Source organism: Paralichthys olivaceus, chromosome 4 (genome assembly GCF_024713975.1).
Source record: "Paralichthys olivaceus isolate ysfri-2021 chromosome 4, ASM2471397v2, whole genome shotgun sequence".
Lineage (NCBI taxonomy): Eukaryota > Metazoa > Chordata > Actinopteri > Pleuronectiformes > Paralichthyidae > Paralichthys > Paralichthys olivaceus.
Window position 1 is genome coordinate 8,434,603 of NC_091096.1, and position 12,256 is coordinate 8,446,858.

General features: G+C 40.6%; 1 protein-coding gene across 2 annotated transcripts in view; it reads left to right on the forward strand.

The window, feature by feature from the left end:
• fbxl17 (F-box and leucine-rich repeat protein 17) overlaps positions 1-10,559 on the forward strand; it is a 206,137-nt gene extending 195,578 nt beyond the window's left edge. For both annotated transcript variants that reach the window (XM_069523559.1, XM_069523558.1), the window contains one exon: positions 8,415-10,559. In XM_069523559.1, the coding sequence (XP_069379660.1) occupies positions 8,415-8,552 (138 nt within the window). In that variant the 3' untranslated portion in view covers positions 8,553-10,559. The remainder of the gene's footprint in view (positions 1-8,414) is intronic.
• Positions 10,560-12,256: the final 1,697 nt, after the last annotated feature.

The window sequence follows — 12,256 nt, forward strand, 5'->3', positions numbered from 1 at the left end:
TTTAGCCTCTGATTTATGTCCAGCTTTATAATTGATTGCCAGTGGAGGTAAAAGCTTAAAAAAAAGTTTTCTGATTTGCAGGCAGGAATAGAGTTTCGTTGACCTGTGGCTGCTCTGTTAACATTTGAAAAAAAGGAACAATTTTCAAATTCTGAGAGCAGAGATACAGATTTATCATGCTGTCAAGACTTATGCTTGTCCCGACGGTGGTGAGAACAAAAGGCTGATATGTGTGTACACAGTGTTTTTTCATTGACATTTTAAATACTGAAGAGCTCAACTTTAATTGCGGCGCTCTCATTTGAATATTCAGAATTAACCCGTAATGCAGGATAATCACGCTGCGGTAGGTGGTGTCCACGCATTATGTTTACTGATGAGAAGGGTGAGTGCTGCCTACTGCCTTGCTTGTAACTTAACCAGTCTCTATGAATTTTGTATCATGGCGTTCTTTGAAAGGACGTGGTCGAGTCGTCCTTGTTATTTATTATAGAACAAGAGAGTCATGCGGGACAAAAAAAAATAAACACAGTAGCTCTGTTGTGATTATTATTAATTCTGCTTGTGTCTGACCTCCGGTAAGCTGCTCTGGAATGTGTTCCTACAGTTTCTGGAGGTGTGTGTGTGTGTGTGTGTGTGTGTGTGTGTGTGTTACACATGTTGTGGGGACTTCATTCTGTTTACACAGCCACATTATTATGGGGGAGGCGTGTTCCTTATGGGGGCAAAAAGCAAGTCCACATAAGATAAATCATTAAATGAAAGGGTAAGGGTTAGGATAAGATTAGCGTTAAGCATTTATTTATGATGGCTAAGGTTAAGGTAAGGGGCCAGGTATTGCATCATGTCAATGAGTGTCCTCACAACACTGGTAAGATAAGTGTGTGATCACCCACCTTTGCATTAACATTTGAAGATCAACAGGCCTGGTTTTTAATATCATCTTTGCAATCACTTACTTTATTTTCTTCGTTTCTTTAATGAGCTTCTGCTGACGCATTATTGATTCTGATGATTGTGATTAAAACCAATTAAAATCAGTAAACGTGGTGGTAAAGAGAGGCCCGGTCTGAAGAGGCCTCTACAGTCAGACCTGGTCCAGAATACACACAGGGGTTAATTAGACCCAATTCAAAATGCAGTCGACCTCAACCAACCACTTCACATTTCAGTGTCTGTCTTGCCTCAAAAAACCACATTTCTTTCAACGAAGCTTGTGGTGAAACGTCTAATCACCCGAAACACCTCATATATATTGACACAGATCCAAGAACCACGGCAACAGAACGACCGACATCTGACCCAGACCCGACTGTACATACTGTAATTTAGACTTAGAGTGAGTACAGTCCTTGGTCGGGTGAAATAGGTTTCATTTTTATCTGTATATTTTTGATTCTTTTAACAACTTTGCATGTTTTTATTGTTTTTTTATTTAATAATTTTACTTTATTTTATTAAGATTATTATGTATATTTATTATTAATCATATTTTTTGTTTCGCACATTGAGCTGCATTTTATTTATGGCTTATTGTATTAGATGCTATCATGTGTATAATCATAATTCCAGTAATAATTCTATGATATGATAATAAATTATAACTTACTGTTTCTTATTTAAAAAAAAAAAATTAGTCGTAATTGCACCAAAATTCATTTTATTTGTTTGTCTGTTTTCCAGATAATTAGGTGTCTTTTCATGCAGTCATTTTAAATCATTATATTATTTAATTCAAAAGAAATAGACAATTATGAGCATGATTGCTACAAGAAAATCTAATCTAACTCTCAGGCTGTTTAGTTTTCTGTGTCACTATACGCTGCCCCTCTTAATTACTTTTGTGTTAGTTCTACCTGAATAAGATGTAGCTGCGATAGTGTTTTACCACCTTTTCTTTTTTAAGATTAACAAATAAATGGTGCTAAGCCTCATGAGTTATGGAATGTTTTGCTCCAGTCTGCAGAGATAAGAAAGGCCTGTGCAGAAAGAGGGATTGGGCTGAGCCTCGTACACATTCCTTTAGTTACCTTTGTCACGCGTGATGGAGTGTGGGGTTTACAAACCTGCCCTCCAGAACCTCTCTCTCTCTCTGACCCTGTTCAGTTGAGCCCCTGCTCCTCTGAGTGTGTGTGCATGCATTCACTGACACCCTACTTCTCAGTCCTGCCGCTGTCTGATATTGTGCAGGGATGAGGTTGTGTGAGCGGGACCAGACCTTAGTTGTCGCAAGCGGTGCCTGACCTGGTTTTTTAAAAGCACATTCAGAGGCATGCTCTGCAGATTTCTGTGAGGGGGGGCTCGGCTTTCTGACACAAAATCAAAATGTTTGAGCACAGGCTTTTCCTCGGTAAAGTGCAGTCTATTCCGTAAGCTTCCAAGCCAATGCATCGATAGTTCATTTAGAAATATTGAATTCTCTGGAATAAGTTGGTGGCAGCCTCTTTTCTGTCGCTATACTTCCAAAATCCTCTTATTTGCTGTTTTCTTTCTTTTCCATCCATTCCTCCTTCATCTTCTTATCAGACACTGAGAACTATCTTTCAATTGTCCAGTCACTCGTTTAGAAACTTTACAACTGGGGCTTTTCCTCTGAGCAGTTTAAAGAAGGCTATAAATCTGGCTGTTTAAATCCAGGCTTGTTCAAGCTGCCTTTTACTGGGTCTGATGCACTGCATTCTTCTGCTGCCTAAATAGGCTTTTTAAACATTTACCCCAAATGTATTTACTGGTTGACTGATACACTCTGTACATGGGAGTAGACAGGGAACTGGGGGTATTTGTCTCTCTTTATGGGCCTGGGACTAGCAATGGCTGCCACATGGCCAAAGAAAACTGGAGAAGGAAGAAAGGAAAAAAGGAAAGAAGAAACACACAGACCTGCACTGAGGTTAATGAAAACACAGAAGAAATAAAAAGGAATAGAACCATTTTTCTTGAAACTCTTCAAGTCATATAAAAAGGATCACTGCGTCTATGTTTCCTGATATTTGCATGAGCGTTTGTTTTATTTAAATTCAGCTCTGAAGTGTGAACAGTCAGAGTTTTATTGCCTTTTTCTCAGGGTCATTGTTGCTGCATACAATACAGCACTCAGTGGGTTTTGATATATTCAGGAGGAGCGGAGGCCGTATTTTCTCAGTCTTCTGTTTTCTTTCCCTCTCTCTTTATTCCATTTCCCTCCCTTGATTGCTGGGAGCACTCAGAGGGTGTTCTCACCACGCCAGTCTAATATGATATGCATCTCCGTGTTTGTGTATCTGATTATCGATTTACGACCCTGTTCTTCTTTTTCCCACTGAGAATGTGAACTGCTGTGGCATTAGTCATCTTTACGACGTGTTTTACTGTGCTTCTTACCGGGGAAAGGCCCTGCATTTGCGGTAAATGTATATTTTACGTGGTGATAGAGTGCATTTGCATCAGAGGATTAGTCTTAAAAAAAAATAAAAACGGGCAGCTCACTGTTAGAGCGCGTAAGAGCACTCCAGGAGAGAACAGAGGTCAGCTCAGGGACTTTGAGTCACATGTACAGGCAGAGGAGCAGTTGTCAACAGGCGCTCACTCACACACACGAACCTATAAACTTTTCATGTTTACTGTACAGCATGTTCGAATAAAAGGTCCTTTTCCGAACATTGTATCAGACATCCATCTTTTTTGTTTTCCCCTCATCCGCTCTCGCCCTCTTGCAAACCCTGACAACGGCACATTACCCGTCAGCACGCATTACGCCGCACTTAGATCTACAGGACAGCATCTTTGAAGTTAAAATGGGGGAAAATATCATAAGTATAGGCCTTGCTCCAGATAGCTGTGGCTGCGCTCCCAGATGCTTCTCAAAGATTAGAATCATCAGTGGGTAGCGATCTGCTCTATCATAGACTTGGCAGCAGGTCTGGGGGAGGGGCTGTACAGTATGGTCCGGTACAGTACAATGATCAGGACTGTATGGGGTAACAGAAAGAAAACATCCATGCAGGAGCCATTCCAGTCACCAGAACCTCCAGCGACTTATGATGGCATTTTTAAGCTTATGTTGCTTAGCAACTAAATATTGTTATGCACAGTTTTTGCCCAGTAACAAAATGTCTCTCCAGGAAGAAACAGCTGAATCACCGATTTAAAGTCTGTGGCACAGCAGTTGTAACCAGAGGACGCCCCTCTCTGCCAGCAACTCACCCACAGCTTTCGGTCTGACCTCTGTGTCCAACATCAGCTCGGAGCTGCAAATACCAAGCAGGTGTGGTGATGTCATCACTTCTCATTCGACATACCAGAGCCGTGCAAAGGCCACATTGGCGTGTTCTGGAAAGAGGATTGTAGCTGTGAACTCTGGGAACTGACGAGGAGAGGCTCTCTTTCACAGTGGGCTGTTGTTTTTAGACCTGAGGAGACGTACAGTAACTCTGGTTGTCAGACCGGTGGAGGAGAGTTACTGGATGACGTGTATGTGCCTCTGTCAACAAGATTTTCTGTGCACCAGCGAGAAGTTGTTTCAAAAATGCCAATAAAGTAAAGAGTAAAGAGATTTTAAACATGGGTACAGCAGCCAACTACTATTTTCTATGTGAAGGTATAGTGGAGTAATGGCGTCCTGAGCAGAGAATGAAGTCACATTCAAAGTCACATTCCATGTCTGGTTGTGATCCAAGTTTCTCTGTTCTTTGTTTTGGTACGGGCGCACGTTTGTGTTAGTGCACGTGCGTGTGCAAGTGAATGTGAGTCATTCCCTGTGAGACGGTTGGCCCCATGTTTATAAAGCAAAATGGCTCCAGCTTCAGTTGGCAGTGATGGAAAAATTACACCCGGGCAGACACCCCCTTTTTTAAATGTTCATTCAGAAACACAGCAGCACCACATTCTTTTTACACAGGCTGTGGGAAAACAATGCTAGCCATGCTAGCTAGCAGATAGCCACTCTGAGAGTGTCTGGTGAGTGAGCACACCTCAGAAATAAAGTTTAAAAACATGAATTTATCGAGCAAAGACTTTCGTTCAGAAGACTTCAGGGTCACTTTATAGAGTGTGGATTCCCGACCCGAGCCCCTGGCCTAGTTTGGAAATGATATATTTGTTTTTAGGTGGAGTTTGGTCTCGTGGGCTCGGATATCTACATGTTTAAGAACTTTCTTAGCTGTATTGTAACTTTAACATGTTTATAGTTTGGGATTTGATTGATAGTATAATTATTTTTTTGTTTTCTTGTTTGACATTTGCCTCTGTCATAATCACATGCTTGATTTCCAACCATGTCACACCTGTTCCATTCGCAGTAATTACAATATTTAAGCCTGTTTAAATAGAAACATGAAAACACTAATGTTACGCAGGGTTTATTTTCAGCTCAGTATTATCAACAACAATAACTCAGGTCAGTGCAATAGTTAAATCTTTTAATGATTTCCATCAAAGTGATGCTGCTGCAACTCAAACATTTAGTGATGCCGCGAGCAGCAATTAGGAAATGATTCAGCATTCTGATTGGGAGCCATTTTGCGTGAGCAGTGTTTGCTCAGCAAGTGGAGCCGCACTAAATGAGCATTAATGAATGTTATGGCCTCCCATCAGTTTGACAGGTCTATTCTTTAGATCTGTTTTAATTGTAATTAAGCCATGATTAACGTGCTGAGGGTGTTTTATTCTCCTTTCAAGAATGTAGTGTAATATGTTCGCGAGGCAATCAGAGCTTTGTCATTTTATCTGCTAATGAGGCTCAGTCGTATGTCATAACAAACTCAAGGCTTCTCCGCAGTAATAGCTTTCAGAGGCCGTTGTTAAGCTGCTCTCCTGCTTTGGTCCCGTATCGAGGCCACATGCGCCATCTTTTTTGGCAAACCACTGTTGGTGGGGTGGAAAAACAGATGTGCGGTCGCAGCAGCTTGTCAATATCTTAGGTCAAGTTTTAATACAATGTTTTACAGAATCTTCTGAACATTCACAGTATTTTTTCAATGATTCTTTGGAAATTAATTTCAGGATGCGAATAGAAACATGAATTGAAACGCTCTTGTTGTGATTCATAACATTGCAGGTTGTATTCTCTTTCATGCCCTGTGTTACAAACCTTCAGTATGAAATCCAAAGTGTTTTATTTCACTATAATGAACATTACTGCTTCACTTCAGTTTGGTCTGAAATAGAATACCTTGTTTTTTCGAATCTGACAGTTGGAAAGCTCATTACTGAAAAATCATCATGTGAATTCTTTAAGGCAATATCCTGAAACACAGTTTTATTAATGCATCAGCTTTACCAATGAATCTTTGATCACAGCACTGACAGCAATGCTGGAAATTTCTCATTTCCACTTGTACCTGATGATTTAATGCAGTTTTTAAGTGGAAGTGTTGGAGAATTAGTTCAAATTAAAGAGCCAGCTTCTGTTGTCTTTCTCTTCAGCTCCGCAGAAAGAACTGAAAAAATCTATTCTACTTTATAGAATTATTCTCAGACATTTTTTCTCAGCGTGTGATCAGAAAAACAGAGTACAGAAGAAAATAAGAATTACTTGACCCTGAGATTTTCATTTTCATTTTTCATTTTTTTTCCTGCCAAGCTTCTGTGTGTTGGCATCACACACTCCAGCGCTCTGGTTTTTTATTGGCAATCAGAAGTAACGCTAACAGGCTGTTGTTGTCTTTAAGCCTATTGGATTCAGTGGTGCTGTGCAAAGTTTCCATCTTCCTTCCTTCCGTGACCCGAGAAACATCGGTGGTCCATCTGTCCATTTGTTTTCTTGAGTTCTTTACTTGACAGCAAATTGCCGTTCCCCACCTTTTAGAGAATATTGTGAAAAAGAGAATTTGACAGAAAATGAGAACAATAATAATGAATCATAACCTGAGCCAGAGTCAAAGAACTCTTACCATGCAAGACTTTTCTTCTAGAAACCACAGAAACCGAAGAGCTCTCAGGGCAGTGAACTCAGGGAAAAGTGTGAAACACTTTGTCACTGCTTTGGCAACAACGGATGACTGTGTGCTCAACATGTGTGTGAGTGTTTATACATCATTTCCCCTGGAAAGTGTCACACTCACGGGTGGGCAGGGGTTGGTTCTGGGTGGGTTGCGGTTAACCCCACTAGGTCTCCAGGGTTACGCTGCCTCTGCTCTTTGTCAGATTCTCTGACTCTCTCACTCTTGGCTGTCGTGATGGAGTGTTAGACGGGCACAGACGGGCTGGAGAGCCCATTTGCTGCTTGTCTCTCGAGTCCTCTGAGGAACAAGAAGGCCTCATTAGCCCGGTGAGCTCAGATGTCCTCTGGTGCTGAACCCATCGCATAGTCTAGTTGTGTGTGTGAGCGTGCGTGCATGTGTGCATATGTGCATTCACTGTGGGCTCTTTAAAAATTGCCTTCTCTTCATTTTATTCTAGTACAGTGCCATTTTGACTGGGCACTAATGGTAAAATCTGCATTTCCGATTATCTTAATGAGGCATCATGGAGCAATGCGGAGACACCAGACAGAGTTTAAATTACTCAGTTTAAATTAAGTCATTTAAAAATCTGTATTTATTACAGTTTAAGCAGTATTTCTGTGACACTTTAAGTTTTTATGCTGATTGCTTATATTTGATATATTTACCCAGGTTTCCATGGAAATTCATTCCAATACTGACTGATTCTGAAATGAACTGCTTAATTTGTAGACTTCAACATACCATGATAACTTTAAAGTGTAAAATCGTCAATATCAATTAAAAAAAACTTTTTTTTTGTTTAATGAATTCCCTCTTTCTGTCACTTTCTCTCCACTGCTGGAGGAAACTGGGAGGGGAAACAGAAAAGGGGAAATCTGCGTCAAAACAACATTTGACTCAGAGGATATATTTTGTTTGATTAACTCAGACAGTTGATGCCTGCAAACATATTTTCTCACTGCATGAAGACATGAAGACTGTAGATTTGGTCCCACTCAACATCTACTCAACCCATGATCTTCATCAACAGACATTAGCTCTGTATAGCTCTCAGTTTGCATACTGTACTTTGCTGTACTTTGAGTGCATACAGGCATTACCACTGATAACTAGATCAACATACGATGCACTGAGGATCCAGAAGGTGAAACACTGGACACTTCTCACCCTCTACAGTCGCCGTTTTGGCTCTGCAGTGGAATGGGACAGATTTTCAAACTTGTGAAAATGGCGGCAGTGTTACTTCCATGATGTGTGAAACAGAGGGCACACAAACAAAGCAAAGCAAAATGTTGATTTTAAGTCGAAGCAATTCAGTCAGCAGATATTTTGGTGGGTGGCAATCATGGTGAAATGTTGCTTTGTTTGATTCAACTTCTGTCAAAATGCACATACTACACCAGTGACTATACTGTGTACACAGTGTACTAACTGAAGTATCTGATTTAGGCAGGGACAGTTTTTTCATAGCTGTGTCCGTGTGTCTTGCAGGTGAACGAGGAGACTGTGGAGAGACTAGTGGTCCAGTACCCTCACATTGTATTCAGCACGGTGATGCAGGACTGCAAGAGAACCCTGGAAAGAGCTTATCAAATGGGCTGGAGCCCCAACACATCGAACACTTCGTAGCTACTGTGCTGGATCAGTCACACACACACACACACACACACACACGCACACACACACACACACACACACACACACACACACACACAAACACACAAAAAAGGTCCTTTTTGTGTACAGACAAAATGCAGCACATTAATGTTTGCTTCTTATCCACTGTTGAAACATGCATGTGAACATGTAGCTACACACACACACACACACACACACACACAGAGGTTTAGTCCGTCACCTGGTTCATTTCAGGCAAATCTCCCATTTTAAATATCTCAGTCATATATGGGCCTCCTCATGTTTTATAATCGGGATGATATACACCTACCTGTCGATGTGTATAGTTCTCATCACCTTTAGGTCAACAACCAGCGACATAGTGTACTTTCTTTGACTTGAGCCTCGTGCTTTTTGGTGCAGAGCAGTGCACTAACAAACTTTTTACTATAACTTAGAATTAAGCATCATACATGTTAAGTCCACCAAGACACTTCAGATGGAGAGGAGGTAAAGAAGCACGAGTGATCAAGTTTTGAACATGTGAGGGAAAAAAAAAACATGTCACAAAATCCAAATTATTCTGTGCCATTCGGACCAGAATTATTCAGAATGAAAGAAATGAATGGTCGGTTACTCCGAGTGAACCCAGTGTTTCAGAACACAGCCCACTTCCTCCAAAGGGAACTCTCCCGCTACATTGAGCTCACACAAGACCGAGCAGAGACTTTGAGATCCCATGGAAACATTGGAACACCAGAAGATGAACAGGGCCTCAGACCTCACTTCCGGAATTTTTGAGAAATCTCTCATGTTTATTTTGTCTGATTTGAATTCTCCCTTTCTTTCTTGGGTGTTCGGTACGGTGTTCAAAGCACCTGTGGACTCATACTCACTGAGACTGTTGACTAGGCTCCATTTGAAGGACAGCGCTCTTTTGCTGTGACTCAATATGCACATTGTTGTGGTACAGGAAAAAAAATTATATTCAGGAAAGAAAACCCTGGTAATTCATGGCAGGAAAACGGCATTGATTATAATGTAAAAGTGCATGTTTACATCGAGAACTTCAACATATGTATTTTTTCAGCTGGATACGGAGGCTATTTATGATGTGACGCTGAAATGAACATCTGTGTGACCTGGGATCAGTGCTGCTTTCTTTGCCGTGCGTAGATTTACTGTTGGCTGGGTTTCACCCTGAGTCATACAGAATGAATGAAATAGATGTTGCCTTTACCCCGAGACCCTGGGTCAAATTATCAGAGCCACAACCACCTTGACGACACGGAGGAGGAAATGTTGCCTTAACTGGTTAGTAATTGCCATCAAATTAGTAACCTGTAATCAACCCGGAATTTACGGAGGAAATGTTTATCTGCGTTTATCAGATTCCCTAACCCCATTATTTGATCCTATATATACATATATACATATAAATACATACTGTGTAGGATATAGTTAGCCTAATATTGGTTTTGAGCATATACTTGTAACATTAGTTATGTAGCATTGCAGTTGATGGTTTAAACTTTCTTAGTGGTGTAGGATGTTAAGATAAAACAACTGCCCTGGGCCAATAGAAGTTGGTGGGTGAGAGTCGACTGTTTTTCATCTATTCTATAGGAACTTATTAGTGTACAGTTCAAATGCAAATAACCAGGGTATTTTTCTATGGTGTGAACCAGTTCTGGACTCAGCCTCCACAGTCTGTTACTCAGATATGAACAATAGTTTACTGAGCTTAGGGTTTGAGTAGAACTGTAAACTTTCTACAGCGTATAGAGACTTCAGACAATTTAAAAAAAACTCCTTCATTTTACCCTTGTCAGGATTTGTAGACTTTACCCGACGGAGAGTTTCTCCCTCGGCCTGTTTTTGTTCTGTTTCTGTTCTTTTGTAATCCCCACATGCACTTTTCTTCTCTGCATAGATGTTGACACACTCGATTCCTGATTTGTTAAGGCAACCGTAAATGACTGGATTTACATAAAGATGAATAAAACACTACTACTTCAAGCTTTTTTTCCTCTTTTCCTTGTGATTGTGTGGAGTTGAGGCAGGTGTATTATTCACAAGGGCAGTAGAAGACTTTTCTGCTTATTTCATATCATCTGTGGGTTGCTTAAATATTTTTTCCAGGTTTTTTTCCAGACCTAATGTTACAGTAACTACATTTCAACACAAACACTGTAACGACTCTGGCAGCTGAAATTTGAATCCAACACAGATCACATCCGTATTCTCATGTAAAATGCTAATAAGGCAACCAGCACATTTTCCATCGCACCCAAAGGCCTTGGAATGCATGAGTACAACATCCCGAAGCCTCTGTATTAGAAATAAAGATGTTTTCCACCGATTCTGATGATAATGTCTTTTTTTCTATTGAGCACCATGACAAAACAACCAGCCTTTCATTAAGGTACACATCATCATAAAGGGGATGTCAAGGTCACCACTGTTGCAATCTCGCAATCATTGGAGCTTCACATCTGGAACAAAGCGAGGAGAGATCCGCTCGTTGCCAATACATGCCAATGCCTCCCCCAAGTTAAAGAGCTCAGTGTGTCCTCACTCTTTGACAACATTGTCCCTTTCAAGTGTCTGTTTTACTGTTCAGTGTGTTTGTGTTGTTTCATGTCTGGTGATCAAACATGGCAGATAGCATCAAACAGGATGCAAAGGTTGCTTCCATTGTTGTCAACACCTCTTGAATCACAGATAAGATGTTTTTTGTCTAATCTTAATAACAGCATAGGGAGCTCAGATTTTTATCAGCAGGTTTATTTTTATTTTCCATCAACTTCAGAGAATAGAGAATATGATGGATCATAGATGTAGATGCATTCAGTACAAAAAAATCTTTAAATAGTGTATTCCTACTGTGATTACAGTTTACCTGCAGATATAACATAGGAGACCTGTGTTTTAAAAATTGTATTGTATTGTAAACAGTCAGCTCAGGGAACAGAGTCCTGCAATTTTTACAAACCAGCAAAGCTCCATGTTGAACCAAAATTGTTATGTCCAAGTCAAATTCCAACACGTCCAGACCTGTTAACGTGTCACGCGACCCCGCCCAACACCCGTGATTAAAAACACATGCCGCAGACAGTCACTCACATCAAATAGTTTATTGTCTCCTTTTACCACTGAGAACATACTCCTCACTGGCTGTTTTTGTCTTTGTGTGATCCATTTTGACGTTCTAGCTGGTTCACTATCGGTGGTTGCTTGGGCAGAAGTGAAGGGGTCAAAGGTGGTGTCATAGGCTTTCACAATAAGTCCTTTCAGCTGAGTCGGCTTCATATGAGCTGATTTAGATATTAAAAATAATGCCCAATTATTTTAACACCTGATTTCCCCAGAAGAAAGTTCTCCCATGGGTACCCAACCCTGTGCAGGACTCTACCAGGAGCTACAGACTTTTTTAGGCTGTACTTCCTGATATTGTACCAGAATTCACCATATTGAAAAGCTTCATTGCATTTTCCCCAACATACCTCTCTGGATCAGTCTTAACATTTTAAGCTTCACATGGTTACACTTGTCAAAGTAATGTTCTATTGTGTTGAACTGCAGCAGATTTCACAGATGTTAGTTATATTGTGTCCAAACCCATTAAACTGTTTGAACAACTCTCATTCTCAACACAGGGATAAAAACATTACAGCAGCTTGAAACCGAGCAGCTGGTGCAACACAACACAACTG